Consider the following 21,327-nt stretch of genomic DNA (forward strand, 5'->3'; position numbering starts at 1 on the left):
GGCCCTATCAGCGTGGAGTAGAGTGGAAGAATTACTTCTGGTGTCTGTCTTACAACATTCCTGCTAATACATTCCAGAATGAGGTTTGCTTTTTTTGCAATAGTATTAACTGTTGACACATATTTAGCTTGTGATCCACTATGACCTCCAGACCCCTTTCTGCAGTACTCCTTCCTGGGCAGTGATATCCCGTTTCGTATGTATGCAACTGATTGTTCCTTCCTAAGTGGAGTACTTTGCATTTGTCCTTATTTAATTTCATCCTATTTACTTCACACCATTTCTCCAGTTTGTCCAGATCATTCTAAATTTATACATGGGTGTACCCATACTACCTATTTGGAATATCAAATAAATTCCAATTCACAATTTACTTTTCTTTGGGTTTATGAGGGTTTTCTTATTTTTAAATAATGAATAGGACACTAAGCAAAAAGTGTACAGAACATTCTTAGAATCTGTTGGACTAAGGGCTTCTTATCTATTTACTGGACTCTCATATATATCCTCAATAAAATAAGTTTTCAACAGGCAAATACAATACTCATAGAATATGTCACATTAACAGATTGGAAAGTCCTATTTATTGAAGTCCTATTTATTCCTTGACAAGACAAGGGTACAGCATGACCAACAGCAGTGTGAGCTTTTCCTTTTGCCGAACAATTGCCTTAACCCTGACTTAGAGGGACAGCCATGGAATAGAAAGTCAATTTAGTTTCTAGGCCTGTTCAGCCCATGACCCTTCTGCTGAGACAGCCGAATGGGGTATTGCTTTGCACCACTGGGAAAAGTTTTCTGGTGTAATATGGATAGGACAACTAGAAACCAGACTGAGACAATCAGTTCTTTTAACGAATTACTTTTCTTTGCTAGAAAAACTAGCTGACTTTCCATCTCATGGCAGATAGGTCAGCCATTCCTGCAGTCCCATCATTATCTCGGAACAATTAATCATCCAACAACTTTTCATCTTTGGCACACTAATTTCCCAGACTGGAGTTCCTTATGTAGCATAAATGGAGTCCTATTGCATATTAGTCTGAAATCCAGAGAAGATTGAATAATAGAATAGGAGCAATGAAATGTGAATACAGATCCTTGTATGTGAACCTGCAGAAGCTCCCCTGACTGCAACTTCTGTGTTTTTGCTGCCCAAAGATAAGATAACTCAAACAGCATAATTTAGAATGTTTCAGAACTTTGAAGTTTGTGTTCCAGGAGAAAGGGAGAGAAATTTCTCTTTCAAATGCTGTATCTTTCAAAGGATTTCTTATGGGTCTTGATGTTTTACAAAATGTTTAGAGAAAAAACATCTGAGTCAAGAAAAAGAACAAGCCTGAACAAAAACTAAAGTCTGTATAACTTTTCTATTTCCCATACTTCCGCACTCTCTCATTTTCAAGTGCCTCTGCACTTCTGAATTCCATCCAGGAGTGCAAATGGAAATGCAGTAACACTAAAAGGAATACTGTGCTTGTCGTCCTTTTGGACTGACCAAACCCCACCTGCCAAGAAATGCTGAAAATCTCACAAAGAAAACATTTTCAGTCCTGTTTTGTGAATGCACATAATTACAGTAATGTTGGATCCATTTCCCCAACTGAATCAGAAGATTTTAGGTTCATCCATCACTAAAAATAACTTTTGATAATCTATGTTTCCCAGCAATATTTTCTGATATTAATATAAAAATGAGGTAACTCCCATTCTGATCAGAAGAATTAACATCTAGTGAAACATCCACAGTTCTATATCGTCCAGTGTCATAAGAGTATGAACTGATGAGTTTATCAATATTATTTTTAAAAATACAGTGACTTCTTGATCCATGCTCATTATATTGCTCTCAAAACAGCACCTTGAAGAAATCTTCTGAGCAAAATTCACCACTGTGAGGAGACTCCAGTACAAGGTTTATATGCTACTTAAATCCCTGTCTCTATTTTGAGGGCTTGCATGGAACTGAAGTGGTGCATGTATCTTGCATTGACTCTCTGCATAAAGGTGAATTTCACCTTACATTTGTACAAAATCACAAAACTATTACTTCAGCACATTTGTGCAGGGGGCCAGCACAATGCATATGCACCATTTCTTTTCCATTGAAGCCCTCTATACTGGGATAGGAACTTAAATAAGAATGAGAGCAAGACAATGAAGAAGCATCAGAAAGTCATCTGATTTCCAGTTCCCCAAATAATCTGTTATTTAAGCATTGCTCTTTTTCTTTAGATTCACATCACACACTAAAAACACAAAACAAAAAAAAACCTTGCAACTAGCAACACCTAAAAATAGAGACAGAAGAAGTGCACAGTTGATGACTAACATAATGCTAGAGCCATAGGGAAAGTTCACTGTTCTTTAAAAGATTCTATATTCCACTTGATAGCGGAAAGGAAATGAGTGTTAAATAATGGAAATATAACTCAAAGTAGATTAGTAATAATAATGTTTAGAACTTGCTTAGTATTTTGTATAAGTATCAAAACACTTTACAAAGGTGCATAAGCATTATTGTCCTTATTTTGCACATGGAGAAACAGAAGCACAGAGTGGTTTGCCCAAGATCACATAGAAAACTAACAGCAATGTTGGGAAGAGAATCCTGGGGGGAGATCTGTAATTATGGCAATTTATGCCAGCTGAGGCTCTGCCCCCTGTGTTTTGACTCATAAGCCAATGCCGTATCAACCACAACACAACTCTTCCCATGACTGAGAAGTACTTTACCACAGACTATGGATGGTGGTTTGGTTCTGCCAGAAATCAGAACCCCAAAGCCATCCCAGATCCAGTGTAGGAATGAAGATTTAGATCAGTATGAATGCTCATATCATTATGATCTAGGGGAAAGGGCACCACCTTTTTAGCCTTTGTTTCCTTTTCTAGACAGAGAGTTTGCTTCTTGACCTCACATGAAGGCATACAGTGACATCAGAAGCCATGACTAAGTTTGCATATAGTACTTGGTAGCAGGGTTATTCCATTGCTGTTGCTCTTTCCCTCTGTGCTCAGTCTGTACAGAATACTCTCTGTGTTTGTCTACACATATCAGTTGCCCCAGTTTAAATAAAGGTGCGATTTTTGCACCAATTTAAACTGGAGCAACATGACTTTCCTCCTTTAGTTAAATGAATAAAACTTTTTGTGACGCCACCTGAAAACAACATGGTGAAGAGCTGTGGAAGCCGAGCTGAAAAACCTGGGGCACAGCTGGGGAACCATTGAAAGACTTGCCAGAAACAGACAGTAGTGGAGGAACTTTGTCACTGCCCTAAACGCCAGAGGCATAATAGGAACCTGATGATGATGATGAAGTCTCTCAGTAGTAACACGTGGAGAGAGCAAGTACAGCAGAGCAGCCAACTAACAGTGAACCCAACAATGGTCCCCAGTGTCACATTGTGCCTCCACAAGTGATCAAGAAGAAGCAGAAGCAGAATGTAAGAAGAGGAGGCCTCAGGAATAGTCACATAGAGGGAAAGGAAATTTGATACAGAGAACATCTCAGCTGGTAGAAATGTAATTTTTAACTACATGAAAGAAGTTATTGGAGAGAGTTTAGGTTTAAAGGCAATTACTAAAATAGCGGATTCATTGCCACACTCCTCAGCAAGACTGCCTCTCTATTTCTTATTCAGCACCGAGTTGAAAAACGGTTGCTAGGTTAATAGTTGTTGCAGTAACTCTATTAAGCCTCACACTGGAGAAAGGGCTTTTTACAAGGCAAGGCATACTGCAGAAAACGTCCTGCTATATTGCCACTTCAGTGGTGTGGGCAACACACAGCGCAATAGTATAAGCTATCTATCATGGTCTCAGGTGGGTGTGCAGGGGCGGGGTGACAAACCTAGTGGCCAAGGCCAGAGTCAAGATCCAGGAGTCTGAGCCCAAGGTCAGAGATGGAGTTAGGAACCAGGCAGAGGAGGAGGACTGGAACAAGCCTAGGCAGATGGCACAATCATAGCTTCAGGCATAAGTGTTGAGCAGCCAGTGGCCAAGTGCTACTGTTCTGCTTAAGAACAGTCCTGGCAATGCTGCTCAGCCAATCAGGTGATCTGGCCAATTAGGGGTTTCACCTGTCCTTAGTGAGCTGATCCCAGGCCCAGCGGCAGGCCCTGATTCCTGACACCATCCAATTGCAGCTGCAATACTATCCACTAGTAAATAAAATTGTGTGTATGGGGATGGGATGAGACAACCTAAAGAAGAAGTGCTGTCTGATAAGGCAGCCACTGGACGACATATAGAAATCTATCATTGTCCTCACTACAACTTAGGTTACTTTCAGTCTTAGTCAAAATAAATAAGTGAAAATAATTATTGATAAATCATTAAATGGTCCCATTCTGGGCAGGAAGAAAAATGACAAAGATAAGCATCTTTGTGTGCAGAAAACAGTAGCAGGACACTGTCAGAGGAAGAAAACCAAATTCCTTTTTGATCTACCACTTCATGAAAGAGAGTCTGATTTTTACCTCAGCTCTGATTTCTATGATTAATGAAAGTCAGAACCACCGTTTCAAGTTCTCACAGCCCTATTCTAGATTTCCAGGTTAAATCAGAATCTCTTCATGTTCTGAATATTTGTTACTTGAGCAAGAGAAAATTGAGGCTGAATATAAAGTAAACTTCCCTAATGGTGAGATCTATATGACTGGGTGAATATTACCTCTGAGGGGAGCAAGAAACTCAACAGCTTGAGCTATTTAAAAAATTAGACTTAAGAAATTATTCAAGAATATTATGTAGACAACAGCCCTGCAATGGGAGGGGGATGACTGGAGAACAAAATACTTTAAAGTCCTATTTTTTGATAACTTCTATGATTCTCTCATTAATAGGAGTGAGAACCTTTTCAATTCACTATCACCACTCCATTTCTGACCTATGTTTTTTTTTATAGAACTAAAGACAGCAGAAGTTAATTTGTCATTCTATATGAATTAATAAAATATGCTTTAAATTTAAATTAATCTTCTCTCTCAGGAGGGAATATTTATTACAGAAGATATCCCAGCACAATATTTCTTAGAATTAAGTTGCATGTATGTGGGATTTTTGTTATTTAACTTAGAAAGGGAAACAAATTTTGATTTCTGATATAGAATCACATTTAAGGCCCTAAATCACAACACTGTTTTACTGCAATACCAAATGAAGTATGATATTTTAAGATATCTATGAAAAGAGACGTAATTACAAAACAATTTACTAATATTCGCCCATTGACTGCAGTGGGAGTTAACTTCAAATGAAGTTTAGGGCACTCAAGCACCAAATAGGATCAGGTCTCATAATTGGTTTGTCCCACACAGGCTGCTAATTCTTTTATAAAAACAATATATACACACCATAAATAAAAGATGAACTAACCCTACATGATTTTATAGGACACTAACATCTGCAGAAAAATGTGATCCAAAAACCATTCTGACACTTACTAATGGCTCCAATTCGGAAAGCATGTGGGGACATGTTTAAATCCATCCCATTAGGAATACTTTCCTAAATCAGTGTCAATATTTGTTTGTTTTGTTCTGTATGTATTATTTAGTATTAAACCATAAACCATATTCATGACTGAATATAAAGATAATCTACATCTCTACAAAAATGAATATTGTTACCATTGTTACATGTTCATGATAATTATGTAAACATTTGTATTTCGCAAAACATGATTTTACATTTTTTAAATGCTGTCAGTTGACATTATACTGCTGGTGGAGGTCATGAAGTTCTGTCTATACCAATAGCAACTAATGTGCTTCAAAGGAGAAAAAAAACACAGAAGCTAAAAATAAAAGGACTAAGAAATGGACAAAGTAATTGGCAAAAGCAAAATATGTGATGATATGGGTTACTAAAACATTATAATTAGCACGTTTAGTAAGATATGCATAACTTGTGCTGTTGTGAATAATATGGTAATCCAAAATTCAAGTCAATGCAAATTGTATAGCAACTGACAACACATATTTTGTATTTAACTCCACTGTAATTTAAAAAATAATTAATGTACTGCATTTACTAAATAATCTGCAAGATTGTGTAAATACAGCATGCAAAGATTTGCATGTGGAACTCCCTTATTTCCCACATAAATACCCACTCATTGAGACAACAGATCCCATTTATTTACATGGGGGCAGTGATGACCTTTTTAAGTGCAGCAAAACTGAAAGTACAGTGAGATCCTGCACTGTGTAAAACACAAAAATCCAACCACATTATTTTGCAGCTCTAATCTTAAATTAATTCAGATCTGAAGTTTCATCTGCATTGCAAAAGTATGTTTGAACATGGCATCTCCACATGTATTCCTTTGGAATAAGAAAAAAAAATACTTTAGAAGTAGCTCTGGAAATTTGCTTAACAATGAGTGTATTCAAGTTGTCCTCTAGGATTTTATGGTGCCTAGGAGACTCTGTCCTCTTAAAAAAAGGTTAATTTTACTTTTCCAGTTAATCCATACTGCAAATTACTCCTTCAGTCCTAGAGATTTTTCCAGTCTAGCACAGGAATCAAACCATAGTCTGCACTCTGATTTTATGAAATCAGATTGTTGAGTTATACAGTGATGCATACAGAATTCAGAGGGTTGAATCTAGTCAATCGTTTATTAAGTTAATCAAATATAAAATGCACCAGTATTCTATAAAAAAAGTTCAAAGCACTGTAAGTGGCAGTGATTGGACATTAGTGTGGAATATTGTAATTGTTGGGGTTTTTCTTTTTTTTAAAAAATAGGACACCTGATTTGTTATTTCCAATTCCCCATAAATCAGCCAGCTGTCGTAATTCTTGCATCGTCTGACAGAACTCACAACTGTTGTGAACAAGCATACCAAAAATAGACAGAATGACCATCAATCTATTGACCCTTGGATCAATCTATTGATTTCCAGGCAAGCATGATCTGATATTATGAATACAAAGATTCATAGCATATGCCAGTCTGTAAACCAAACTGAAAAGTGTTGTCAAGTCGTATTTGTTACCTGCATGATGGATTTTTGTTTTTCCATTAGTAACTGCTGGTATATTAGATCCAGAAGATGAGGCTTCCATTTTTATTGACCTTCTGACTTGTGGGAGTGAAGAATGCCTAACCACAGGCAGACGCTGTGATAGCGGATGGCTTCCTGCACTTCTCCTCTGATAGATTTGCAAACGCTTTTCAGCCCCATGAATAGATAAACTTATACCTGATGGGAATGAGAAATAGCACTGTTAGATGCAGGAGACCAGCTCAGAATCACTAAAATATATCAATTGGCACAGTTTAAAATGGATCAGTAACAGCCCTCTTGAGAAAAGTACAAAGGCATGAATTTTGTATTAAAATGAAAAATGTTAACCTCTTTACACTTGCTGTGCAGGTGACATCAGGGCCAACACAATAACGGGTATTTAAATTAATACACAGTCCAATGTGTTACTGCCCTGCAGGAGGAATTAACTGGAGTTACTACAAAAGGGACACATACCTCATGAAGGGCACTAGAAATCAGTTAACCATCACCGAGTTTATTTAATAACACTCCATCCTGACTAGAATTGCAAATATCTAAACATTTTTCTTTAGAAAAATTCACATATCTTGTCAAATTTCATCAGAGAAAAAAAATGACACAACAGACACAAGCTTGAATCTGCAAATTGATTCTGCTTTTTCACACAAAACCTTGATACTATCTTGATTTTTTTCTGGTGTTCACTGTAAAAAATTTGGCCCAACTCTTCTCCCCAAATCCTACAGATCTGATGTAATTCACAAGTGCACAGAAAGTGCTGTTCGTGGTAAAAATCACCAAAACTGCCCCAACAGAAAAAAAGACAGCTTGAATTTCCAATACGTACAATGCACTGTACATTCTTAAGGAAAGATGCCACTTTATAGGTGTAAAGCCTGATTCTGATCTCATGTCTTGTTTATGCTGGTGTAACTGCGCTGATTTCAGCTGAATTACTCTTGATTTATGCTTGTGTAAGGGAGATCAGGATCAAACCCTTAGATCAGATATCTATTGGGCAACAAAAGTGATTAATGAAAATATTGCTCCATGTTTAAGGAAAACTAAAACTTGGGGGGTAAACCTTGCTCCCTTCATTACACTAACATTTCTATTGATCATATTGTAGGACTGCGTGTGAGAGAAAGATGAAGAAGATTTGGGGCATCTCTTGTATTAGAAGTTGCTCATGAGAGGGGTCCCTGAAGAGGGATGGAGAAGGGGGTTGGGAGGGAGGGAGAGAGCAGAATTGGAGAGAATATCCCATTTCTATCGTGCACAGGACCCAGTGATCTGAAGTTATCTGGGCCCACGCATGACAGAAGTGGTATAGACGATTCAAGAAACAGGGAGAAGGTTCTGAGATCTGGTTTGGTGCGTCGCCCCTGGATGTACCCTCAAAAGGTATCCTTAGGACCAGAGGACTGCCTCGCTGAACCCTGGCCTTGGTTGGAAAGGGGCTGAGGTAGCTTTCGCCTATTGTTTCTGTCCTGCTTCCTGCTGTAATCCTGCCTGGATTGTGCAAAGTGGAAGCGTGGAAGAGGCTGGGGTTTAAATTTTTTTCTCTGTGGGGCTAGTGTATGTAGCCCCAGGCACTTCAGTGGTGCCAAAATGTCCCCCATAGGATCCGTTGCCTCAGTCACCTCCTCCACCTGAAGACCCAGGTTCTGGGCCACTCTCCTCGATAGCTTCTGGTGAACTCTGTTGTCGATAGGAGTCAGTACTGTTGATGTCCCCGCTACCACTTCATATGGGGAAGACGAAGATGACACCCAGGCCGGGACTGGGCCTCCTACTCCCTCTGGCTCGGGGGGGGGGGTGTCACCCTGTGCCAATACATCATACTCGGTGCTGGGGGTGGCACTGGCCCTGATCTCAATGCTGGCTTTGGTGCCACAAGGTGGTTCCTGAGCCACGGAAGATGGTGGGGTAGCCTGTCCTTCTGAGATGACTGACAGTGACCTTCTTGAGTATGACCCCTGGATCTGATGGTATGCCCACAGGGTCGAAAAGGGCCATTGCGCAGGCATCTGTCACTGAGCTGGCCAAGGTATCATGGGGACAGTCTGCCCCACCTCCTGTGTTGAACGGTGCCACTCTGACTGGAGCCGGCACCATTTGGAGGAGTGCAACTCCGTGTCCAAGTCTGACTATGGTAACTCCAAGGGGGGGGGGGGGTCAGACTATGTGAAGCAGACAATTATTATTGAATGACAACGGACACTGCAATTCAAAAAGTTAAAAAGTTGTCAACATCACATGTCAAAATATACAAAAGTAAATATCCTTATATCAAACTCTAATAAGCTCTCAAGCAGCATTTTTCATACTTTGCCTATCTGTAGATTATTATCAATGGTCATATTTTTGTTGGTTTGCATGCAAAGGGAAAACAATGTTTTACCAAAATTTACCAATAAAAATCTATTCCTTCCAAGCCTATCTATAGCAGTGACTCAGCTTTGCAAACTGTTTGTGCAGTCCAGCCATCAATATAACACACCCAGAAGAGTGATTTCTCTAGTAATACCAAAATTGCCCATCATACACACGCATCATAGGTACCATTCACATAGACTTACATAGTCTACGTATAACTTTGTTTCTTCTTCCAGATAAGTTGTACACACTCTAAAACGTAACATTTTTTGACAACGTACTCTTATTATCAGAAACTTCAAATTGTTTCTTGGGAATATGTAAAACCTAATGGTGGTCAAATATAGTGATGGGCACCATAGAAATGCCATCGACAGGTTCGGTAGATATTGGAGGTTCACCATAATTTCTTGGGTTTGCACTGCAGATGCCGTATTTCTATAAGGTACTTTATTGTACAAGGAAGTTAGGTTGCAGCTGAAAATTCATGAGATGTGGTATTAGGGCAATGCTGAAAGTCTCCGGACTTTGACATAGAATACATTCCGTAGCACTAAAGACCGTACCACCACCACCACCACAGAAACAGATGGTGGCTTATTCCACGAGGCTCAGCTTTCTCTGTCTCTAGTGAACAAGCTACTGCATGAGTTATAAGCAGGATTTGAACCTAAGGTCTTTCAGCACCACAGCAAAAGACTTCTACTGCTTGAGCAACTCTGTGTCTAGTAGCCTCAGCAATCTGCTCTCCTCTAGAGGACTAGCCCTTTGACAGTGACATGATGCACTTTGCCATTGTGTTACATTAGCTGTGGTCATGCTAGCTACCTCAGACTGATATTTCTGAGAGCTTTGTCATCTTCCTGTGAAAATCAGAAATAGAATGTTTAATTTTATAAAATGTCAGATGATTTGAGTCTTCCATAGTCAGATTAGTCTGTAATGGTTTTCCTCTCCTGCCCACAGAAAAACGATCTCCTTGCTTTCAAAACTCTACATGACTCTGCTCTTGCCTATACCTCTGCCCTCTTTTCCTCACACAAGCTGTTCCATTGCCTAAGGAGTTGCTCTCTTTACTGCTCCATTTGTTTCTTCTCCCACTGCTGTATTTGAGCCTTCTTACCTGCCACCCCTTGTGAATGAAACAGATTCCTGTAAGCTGAGCACCCTCCTTCTTCCTTTGAATCACATTTAAAAATCCACCTCTGCTGTGCAGCTCACCAGCAAGAACGTTCAGACTATAAGCCACTCTTAGTTTTCTAAGTGCATGGTACCACTTTGCGTCTTTATATGGTCAGCGTTCCAAGGCAGCAATTTCATTTTATATTTAACATATTCTATGTCTTTTTAAGTGGCATGTAAACTTATGGTGCTAGACAAGTAATAGTATTCCATTGTAAAAACGGCACTAAGAGAACATTACATTTGTACAGTTAAATACCTTAACGTCAGGCTATGACAAAGTTGAAGAAGGAGGAAGAAGGAGGAGAAGCAGAAGGAGGAACTGAACAAAAAGGAAAATGCCAGGGGATTGCCAAAGGTTTGAAGATCATGGGGTTTTGTGCTGTGATATTATTTTTGTTAGGTGTTCATGTGTTACAATGATGAGAGAAGCATATGTAAATCCTTAAGTGAGATAGAGCCGTAACTCCTTCTTGTTGTGGGTATACATTATGACACAGAGCCTGATTCTCAATTATACTAAGGGTCCTTTACTCTGCTTTGGCAGCGTAAAGGGGCCTTAAATTGGGCACAAATGTATTTCCACTTTAAGACTCCTTTCCAAGCAGAGCAAATGGAGGGATGCAAAGAGGGAGGCAACATCATCAGAGCAAATAGTCAAGGAGAAGAAGATGATCTTGTAAGGAGGAAGCCAGAATGGAGGAGCTTGCTGTAGTCAAGGCACAGAGATGACTGAGGGTTTTGGCAGTATGGACAGAAAAAAATGGGATTGTTTAAATATGTCACATAAAGGGTAAATCACCCATTTGGTTTTTATTAATTTCTAAATGCAAGAAAGTAAAAAGTGGATTGGTTTGTTTCGCTTTAAACCCTAGGGGCCAGATTCTCAGCTGGTGGAAACTGCCTCACTTCCATTAGTCAATGGTGCTATGTTGATGGTCTCACTGTTTCTCAAACTGTGAGGCTAACCTCCATAGGAAAAAGGCCAATGAGATGAACGTTTTTCATGGTAAATCATTTTCACTTCTGTTTCAGCAGAAAGAGCAGCTAGAAAGGTCTATGCACTATTCTGCTTGCTAGGGAATTTGTGCAGAAATGGCTGAACAAAAGAAAAAAATTAACCTGCTGCCCCCTCGCCACATCCCTGAAAACACTACCTAAAGGCAGTTCTCTTTTTTCACCCCACACCTTACCATGAGAATACAAATGTCTGGAGAGGCCTGGCTAGTTTTTTCCAGATCTTAGGGAGAAGAGTGTTACAATAACATTTGAGAAACCCTGCATTAAATTAAGTCATTTCTGAGTGAGCTATAGACAGTGTCTCTGTTCCATTGACAGTGTCATGTAACTTCTAATTTGTCGCTGGTAACGAGTAATTAACAACATTGCACCCAACCCTAGATTACTCCCTGTTGTACTGAAAATGTTAGAACACTTAATATCAGATCAGTTGGGAAAAAAAAAAGTAACCGCATTGTACCGTTTTCTGGAACTGGATCGATCATGGAGTTAAAGCTACAGTATCTGCCTAAGAACACAAGACAAGATATAGTTTTTGTTGACTATTCTGGGTTGAATGCTATTTTTTCCTAATTTTGTATTAGATAAATTAGAGCATTTTCAGAATGTATAGTGTACCAGAATCTGCTCCGTGAATTGCTTTTTGTCTTTTGCAGAGTTAAATTAACCTGCAGTTTGTGTGGGTTAATATGAACCTGCCTCCACTGGGCTCAGGATGCATGGTGCTGCTAATGAACAAGACCCACTAGTTTTCTTGAAGACAAACAATGCATTTCCTCCTCTCTGAGGAACCCCTATCTTCTTCCAGATAGAGACTCTGCCTTCTAATTGTATTTTCAGGGGACATGGTGACCTCCTTATTGCTTCCTGGAAGTGGGTGGCTCCCTATCATAAGTAGAGTGGGACATGAAGTGATTCCACTCCACTATCTCTTGTACCTTCTTTTTTGGGGGGGGAGGGGAGGAGGAGAGGGAGAATGAGAAGCAAAAGGTAGCAGTGTCCCTTCCCCATCTCCATTCTCCAAAAGGTTTTCTTCGGGACCTGATTCCCCATCAATTGCTAGCCTGAGCTAAACTGAGAATAGGGGGCAGATAGTATTCCTGTGCCAACTGCCCTCATCACACAACTCATAGCATATATGTGATGGCCTCACAGCTATGCCCTCCAGGCCATATGCGATGGCTTGAGGAGCAGATTGCACACAGCATGGCACCAGCTCATTGCCCCCAGAGGCTGATGGATGGGGCACCCCCTTGCCACAGCATGGCCCAGCAGTTGGTGACTCCGATGCCACTCTTCTGGGGAATCAGGCAGAAGAGGATTTCCCTTCTCCCCATCCTGCTGTAGGTCCCAATGCCTAGCGGGGGTGATGGGACAGAATACTGCATTTTTCCTGTCTGGGGTAACTGTACTAAATGATATTCTTCAGAAGAGTGAATGGTTTTCACTTCAGTTGTTTATTGCCTCTGTAAGAACATAGAAAACAATAACTATTTCTGTATCAACAAAACAGATCTGCATGAAACCAAATTATTGCTCATCTGATTTATTTGTATTCCCGTTCTTTGAATATAAGTGATAGCTTCACGCAGATCATTAGAAATGCTACAACTTACTGTCACAGTTGAAATCAGAGGGCCTCAATCATGTAAGGTTTGTCTATACACAAGTTTAGTAGTGCTTCCGCAATATTGGTTTAGAAACAAATATCAGTAAAGTGGTAAAGCTCCCTGATGTGGCTGCAATTATACCTATGTAAAGATGTTTAATACTAGAATAGCTTATTTCCCTACATTTAAGAGAATAAGTTATAACAGTGGAAGTGCCTTTCTACCAGTATAACTACCCACGCTAAGAGTTGTACCAATTTAACTATATTGATATAAACGTACCCCTAACTAAATAATTAAATGGATATAAATTGTGTTATATAGAGACCAGGCCCAAGAGAGAGACCTTGAATACATAGTCAAAAAGGGCACTTTCTTCAATTGTGTTAATTCAATCCGTTAACTTCACCTGATTGAAAAGCCTCCAGCATGTCTATGTAGATTCAAGGTAATGTCTTAGAAGTGATGTTTGCAGGTCATGTCTTAGCTTGAGAGGAGCCGTAATAGTCCTTGCCCTGGTCCACACTACAGAGTTACATTGATGCAAGGCAGCTTATGTCGACTTACCTCTGTAGGTTGCTCCCACCGACGTAACTCGCCCGCTCTGCCAACTTAAGAACTCCACCTCCGTGAGAGGCATAGCACTTAAGTCAATGTAATTAGGTTGATGCACTGTCAGTGTAGACACTGCATTGCTTACATTGACAGTTGATGCCTTTCAGAAGCCACAATGCCCCACACTGACAGATAAATCGGTGCAAGCATTCCAGGTGAGGACACGCACTGCCGACACGAGGAACGTAGCGTGGAAATGCAAATGCCATTTAATTACTAGCGTGGCTGTACGTCAACGTAACTTAGGTTGACAAAATTTTGTGGTGTAGACATACCCCCCGTTTAATTATCTGCAAGGAATGCTGAAAGGCATATTTGTTTTCCCTAGTTGTGAATGAATGGGAAGGTTCTGCTGAGATCTTAAACATTTCAAGCATTTTTTTCTGCTGCTGGATTATTGTTGGTTGCTGTGGATATATTGATTAATTGTTGAAGAGGTTGCAGGAATGACTTTTTGCATGGTCTACAAGAGCCTACAGCAAGGAATATGTGCGTTTTTTAATGGATGTTAGTATACGTCTAAATAAATTAATGGCGTTTTATTTATATGCATTTAAGGCACATATATTTATATTCCTAGCTGTCTGTTGTAACAGCTCACTATTTTTACCTCTGTTATATACAAAAAGGAAATGGAAGACACAGTATGTTTATGCTGCTCCTTTTGCTCGGCTGTTAAGAAAAAAAGCCTCACAGTTTGTGAGTAAAATATGTTCCCTTTCCATTCTCCCAGCAGGCTACAATCAATGTCATTTGTTACAATTTCAGATGACTGAGTTCTTATCAGGACTGTCTGCTTTTTTGATTTTGTTAATTTACTATGATGTGGTGGCGGTGTGTTTTGTTATTTACCATTTACTTTACTGTGTTGTTGTAACTTGTACATTTAATTTGGATTGCCTTTTAGTACTATTAGAACAATATGTATTCTGAATAGTTATTCAAAAAATAGAGAGAGAAGTTCCTGTGTCTGCCATAATGAAGGAATAGCAACAAGAATGACAACCTAGATACTGCATTCAGACAGCCCAGGCATACTCCTATCATCATGCTGAGTCCCTGTGAAATCAATGGGCCTCCAATGAATTGCTGAATGAGGCCCTATTGTCAGGCCTTTCCATACTGGAATAGCATATGCCTAAAGTTTCCTATTTGTTTTGGGCAGTGCCTACATTTTTCAAGTCAAAGGTTTTCAAGTCATAATTTGCAGATTAGATCTGTGTATTTTAATTAATGTCTAGTACATTCTATGTTATTCATTGATTTGTAGCTATTTTGCAACAAATTATGCTATAATTCACTGGCTCTCAAACTTTCCAGACTACTGTACCCCTTTCAGGAGTCTGATTTGTCTTGTGAACCCCCAAATTTCACTTCACTTAAAAATTACTTCCTTACAAAATCAGACATAAAAATACAAAAGTGTTGCAGCCACACTATTACTGAAAAATCAATTGGAAGACAAATATTGTACTTAAATTTCAGTGTATAGTATATAGAGCAATATAAACATGTCATTGTCTGTATGAAATTTTAGTTTTTACTGACTTCGCTAGTGCTTTTTATGTAGCCAATTGTAAAACTAGGCAAATATCTAGATGAGTTGATGTACTCCCTGGAACCACTGCCATAATTCATGCATCACTGCTACATATTTTTCCACATCTGTGTCTTCAAATATTATTTACCTTTCTGAGTGTTTTGTCACTATTCAATGATGATCTATAATAAATGATGTAATTATTTACTATATAAATTATCTCTAAAAGAGATACTTTGCATACTACAAAAAAAATGTTGAATCCAATGCTTAATGTGGATGCAATAAATACAAGGCACACACTATTAGAATATTTTGGCTAAGTAACCTAGTTGACTCTTTCTGGTTGTACAGTGAACGAACAATGAGTTGCTCCTCTGACTTTTCATAAGCAGAAGACATTCTAAAAGAGCCTTTCTATAATTATTTAATATATATTTTATCTAATTATAATTTCTATAATTAATTAGAGAACTATAGGAACCAGAATTTCCATTTCACAGGAAATTCTGTGATTTTAAAATTTGTTCTCTTCCAAATGGGAACAGAATACCATATTTCAACATTTCCCATGAACTAAAATTTTCAAAAACATTGTTTTGGGGCAATCACAATGTTTTATTTTGACAAAACTGAAATGTTTTGTTTCAATTTCAACTTTAAGTTATAATATAATATAAAATAATGTACTAAAAATCAACTTATAAAATGAAGTCATTTCAAAATGAAATATTTAAATGCTCCATTCCAAAAATGTTGAAATGGAGCATTTTGACAATAACACTTAGGGAACTGGGGTAAAAATCTGTCTGGGGATTGGTCCTGCTTTGAGCAGGGGGTTGGACTAGATGACCTCCTGAGGTCCCTTCCAACCCTCATATTCTATGATTCTATGAAAATAATTTAATTTTAGTTCTAAATGAAAGTTTGTCAAAATCAACACATTCCCATGGAAAATTGCAATTTCAGTGAAATGGTATAGTCCAATGGAAAACCATTCTATTGGAAAACATCTCAGCAAGCTCTAGTACTGATGTTGATCCTTGCACACATAGCTGAGAGGTAATTCACCGCACACTGATGATATTACCCAGTACTGACTTCAAGGCACATTTTAATGCCAAAATGAAATTAAGCACAGAGTGAAGTCCTGAATGCCCCCAACTGCCCAGGATGTGGTGGGGCATTCAACACATAAGTAAGTTTTAACTTTCCTTTTTAGAATTTTCTTGTCCTCATAGAATTACTCTACTATGCCCTACTTTACTGCCACAGCCAGTATCACTAATGCAACTTTTCAAATTCCATGAGTCTCATTTCATTCTATACAAGCTGATATTTGCAATTTCAAAGAATGGGGTAATCATGGATATCTTCTGTGAACCAGGAAAAAACAAGGGATTTCACAGATGGACAAAAAAGAATGTACAAAATGTAAGTTTGAACTTCTGTGTTAACGGCTACCATGACTTGCACAGTGATTTCATTCAGCACAGAAACCTTTCTGGCCTCAACTTTCATTTTGCTTTTTCAGGTCACCTTTAAAGGGACTAATTTGCCAACTATACTCAGACTGAGTAGTGCTCACTCACACAAGTAGTCCCATTGAACATAGCTACTGCTTAATGTCAAGGTGGCAGAATCAAACCTAAGTGAGCATTGTCCTGGAGAACATGGATAATGACCAATAGAGATGGGAGCTCAGAGGCACATTGGTAAATCCTCAAAGCTAATCACATTTACAGGAGAAAACAACTATATTTTCCTCCCTTCTGTTTGCTTGAATGTTCGCAATACAATCATTAGAGGCTCCAATTCATAATGGTTAGTATCCACAGTTTATTTTTTTCACACCATTAACTATGCCCAATGATCATCAGAAGACAGAAGCTAAATGAGCAAAGTCTTTCTTGCATTTTCCTCATAGGAACCGTGATCCCACATAAAGTTATTCTCTACAGTCAGTTAAGTTTACTCAGGTAAACAAAACAAGCTGTGCCCCACATTTTGGGTTAAAGTACAAGTGCCATAGGCTGAATAAAGTTCAGTCTTTAGCATTTTAATTCATCTTTTAGATCTACTGCCTGCTGGGAAAATACATTCACCCAGAATTCCTATAATATACAATTAAATCCCACTTTCAGCCTCTTCCATTCAAAATACTTACCGGTATGCTTATGTTTTTCAAAAGTAACCTGCTGCAACCCAGCCTGCCATGTTGGCAGGGTCTGGAGCCCATGTGTACCAGGATTTTCTCTCCTCTATTACTCATGTACAATATTATTTTTCTCGACAGGTAAGTGACAGGTTCAACACATCACGTGGTGCCCATACTTCAGAATGGTCATAAAGTGAGGAGTGACTTCCAGAGGTGATGGCATCTGCTGTGTTTAAGTTGCTAGTGAAAAATCCATGCTCATTTGTTACCTAACCTCTTTGGCAAGAGTCCAGCAAACTGGCAATAACACAGTGATATCTAAAGAGATAGGTCTACTTGCTTTGTCCATACACAGGGTGTTATTAGGATTTCCATTCAAGAGACTCCAACTAACTCTCCATTTGGAACTTGTGCTTATAAGGTTAAGGGAAGAAATCATGAACCCAATTTAGGACTAAATCATCATTCTGGAAGAAAAATAATCAACTCTGAAAGAAACTAGTAGTCAGATAATGAGCTTTTGATCCTTTTTTCCCCCTTGGCTATATCCCCCTTGGTAGCAGACTAAAATGCCTGTATGTTTTAAGACAGCATGAAATTTTGGTAATCATATATTTCAAAACCTTGATTTTTTATTGTTTGGTATTTAACTCGCTAAAAGATATTGTTGACTAAATATCAGTCTAAAGAACTAAAACTTCTTTAAAGTAACTGTGCATGATCAAAGATATGTTGCATCTGTAATACACATTCTCTTTTGTAAGAACACATGGTAAATTTATTCTCCCGGTTAGTCCATTCTTTAATCATTCCACTGAAGAACAATGGTGCAACTTCTGTGCAATGGCAACACTTATTCTCTTAAATGTCAATATTCCATTAAGGCATTAGCTGTTCAGAGAGGACAGCACTGATGGTGTACTTTGTCCACCACTCATGTTTTATTAGTAAATTGTATTCACTAATATTCTTGCAAATAAAACCTTCCTTATTGTTTTGTTTGTATCTCTGACAACTCTTTTCCTCTTTCTGATTTTTGCAAGAATATTTACACAAAATAAAACCTCATAATATAAATAAATATTTATAAACTTTATGTGCAAGATTATTTGCATCCCAGACCTGCTCTGATGGCAATTTGGAAAACTTTTTTAAATAGCACAATAGATTATCAGAGATAGTAAGTGAACAGAAGAGAATAATAAAAAAGAATCAGTAAAAATCACAACCTGTCAGTAGAAAGATCTGAGAAGAAAGGGCTAAATAAACTGTACTTGATCTAGCTCTAATTAATATACAGCAATAAAGTGGTTACAGATAGCTGCATTCTGGTTCTTTCAGCAAAGTAGACGAGCAGATGTAGTGTGTTTAGAATGCAACAGAATAACAGTCCATTAACTGGGCACTTCAGTCTAATATAGCTGAAGGGCATCCCTGTTAATGGAATAAGGGTTAAGGCAGATCCTCCCTTATGCAAAGTCCTTTGAAAAAGCTAACTTTTCCCCTCAGCCTTATGTGACTAGCTGGCGACAGACAATGGCAACTTTCCTGCTGGAAGACCCAACTGCACCCTACTGTTAATGCAAGAATTATTAAGAGCTATGCTTTCAAAGGGTTAGTTTTAAGTTAACTATACGACTCCTATTAAACCTGAATGTGGGATTAATCACATAACCTCCACTAACTGAAAATGTAGCTCTTAGCCTAACTGCAAACATGAGCATGCTTATGAGAGGACATTAATGCATCACAAAGGCCACAGATAACAAGAAAAGCTCATTTTTGTATTTCTTGACTTCTGTAGGTTGAAATCTCAGTAATCAGCTGGTATCATTAGTGCATTATATTTCTCTATTAAAAAGCTAGTGAAAATAAGGTGTTTGAGAGCCGAGATGCTTCTAGGGATTCTACAATATTAGTTATATACATTACCATACAGAGAACCTGAAAGACACTCTCCTGATGTGCAGAACTCACATGCTTGTGCAGCAACAGCAACCCTCCATACATATGCATCCTTTCAGCTCTACAGTAATATATGTTTCAACATAATACAACATATACCTAAGTGCATCTTGGAGTGAATAAAATAGGTGAGTTGGAATTTGAATATTCTGGGTATTGTACTGAGGTGATTATGGTTTGCAAGAAAATGAACATCAGATGCAGAATACACCCATATTTGATATTATTTCTCTTTGTTTCACTCTGGGCATTCCATTCCTGCTCAGATTTGACCTGGGGTTTTCAGACCACCCAGCTGGCAGCTCTACCTGACGAAAACAAAGCTGAGTTTCCATTAGCTATCGTTACTAGCACCACTGATTGATACACCTGTAAAGGAGCCAGCCACTAGAAGAAAATGTTATACTCTCCCCTTTTCCCTTAAACAACTTCTTTGATTTTGCACTTGCCTTCCAACCCTGCAATGCACAAAACTTGTTCATGACAGCATGCACTTTTATATCTATGCCCTTTCAAAATAAAACTAAAACTACTCAACTAAAAAAGATCCATCTACTACACTATTTATATTTGATTTGGTTTACTATTAGCTTTCCAATGTAATAATCTGTTATGTAAGTAAATATAAGAAAACTTAAATAAAACATTGTTATACTAGGCCAAATAGGATGTTGGTTATTTCTCTTAAGAGTTCAAAAGCTCTATACAGATTATAGAAATGGGATCAAAATACTTAGTGGTCTTGGGCTGTGTTCCCTCCCTGTTTTTCCCCATTGCTTTGTAATTTTGTCTTAGATACCACAGCTTTTGATACAGTATCTTCACACACAAATAATTATTTCAAATGGCTTCCTTAATCAAACCACTGTGGAGAGCCCCCATTTCAAATACAGTGATCATTCTTTTTTACACTAATTTCACATTCAATTTTATGCTGTGCATATACAGGTCATAAATGTTAAATTATGCAAAGTGATAATTTTCATTAACTGCTTGATGTCTGATTTACACATTACAATGAAAATACCTGTAAATGTCTGAAACAGTCAAAAGTCTGTTTCTCCACTATGTCGCAGGTCATCTCTTTCACGTAATTTTATAAATAGCACTGCAATATTTTTACTGCCTTCTCTTAAGACATTGAAAAAATAATCTTTCCCTTTCTATGGAAACAAACATAATCCACTATAAAAGCATGAGAACCAGGTTGCGCCTGTGTTAGCTGTGTGCCCAGAATCTATTTATTTTGTAAATGGCATATGGACTGGGGTTTTTTTGCATGCACACTGATGATATGAAAAGCAGTTCTCTCCTAGCAGTAGTGTCTTATACCAGAAAGAGGGACGGGGGTGCGGAAATGTAGCTGACAGGGAACATAATTTCAACTCTCATGCCAAGTTTTGCAGAATCTTGGGCATGTAAAAATCATAATATTTGCTTCTACTTGAAAGAGCTCATTCAACCCACGTTGATGTGATATGACCTGGCGCCAGCATTCTCACAGACACAGCATATGCTTCGATGATGATACTCTGCAAATGTGCTGTTGATCTGCTTATCAGTCAAACAGTGTCTTCACCTTTCAATTAGCTTGGAATTTTAAAATCAAGTTCTTTCACAAAGACAAAAATCCTTGTATTGATCCTATTTGCCAATCTATGGTAATCTTTAGTTTGTTACCATTAAGGCAAGTAGTACATCAAAAGTACAACTAATCTTTTATACTTAATTCCATTCTCATGGCATTTGTATGAAATAAAAATGTCACTGCATTACTACGCACCTGGGTGCTTTAAAGGAATGCAAGAATCAGATAAATGTGGCTAACTTTGT

The 21,327-nt window shown here is 38.3% G+C and overlaps 1 protein-coding gene across 2 annotated transcripts in view; it reads right to left on the reverse strand.

Annotated features, from left to right (window-relative positions):
• The window catches only part of ANO4 (anoctamin 4), a 320,505-nt gene that overhangs the window by 187,129 nt on the left and 112,049 nt on the right, over positions 1-21,327 (reverse strand). For both annotated transcript variants that reach the window (XM_039519449.1, XM_039519450.1), the window contains exon 4: positions 7,011-7,217. In XM_039519449.1, the coding sequence (XP_039375383.1) occupies positions 7,011-7,217 (207 nt within the window). The remainder of the gene's footprint in view (positions 1-7,010; positions 7,218-21,327) is intronic.

Source organism: Mauremys reevesii, linkage group 1 (genome assembly GCF_016161935.1).
Source record: "Mauremys reevesii isolate NIE-2019 linkage group 1, ASM1616193v1, whole genome shotgun sequence".
In the NCBI taxonomy this organism is placed as follows: Eukaryota; Metazoa; Chordata; order Testudines; family Geoemydidae; genus Mauremys; species Mauremys reevesii.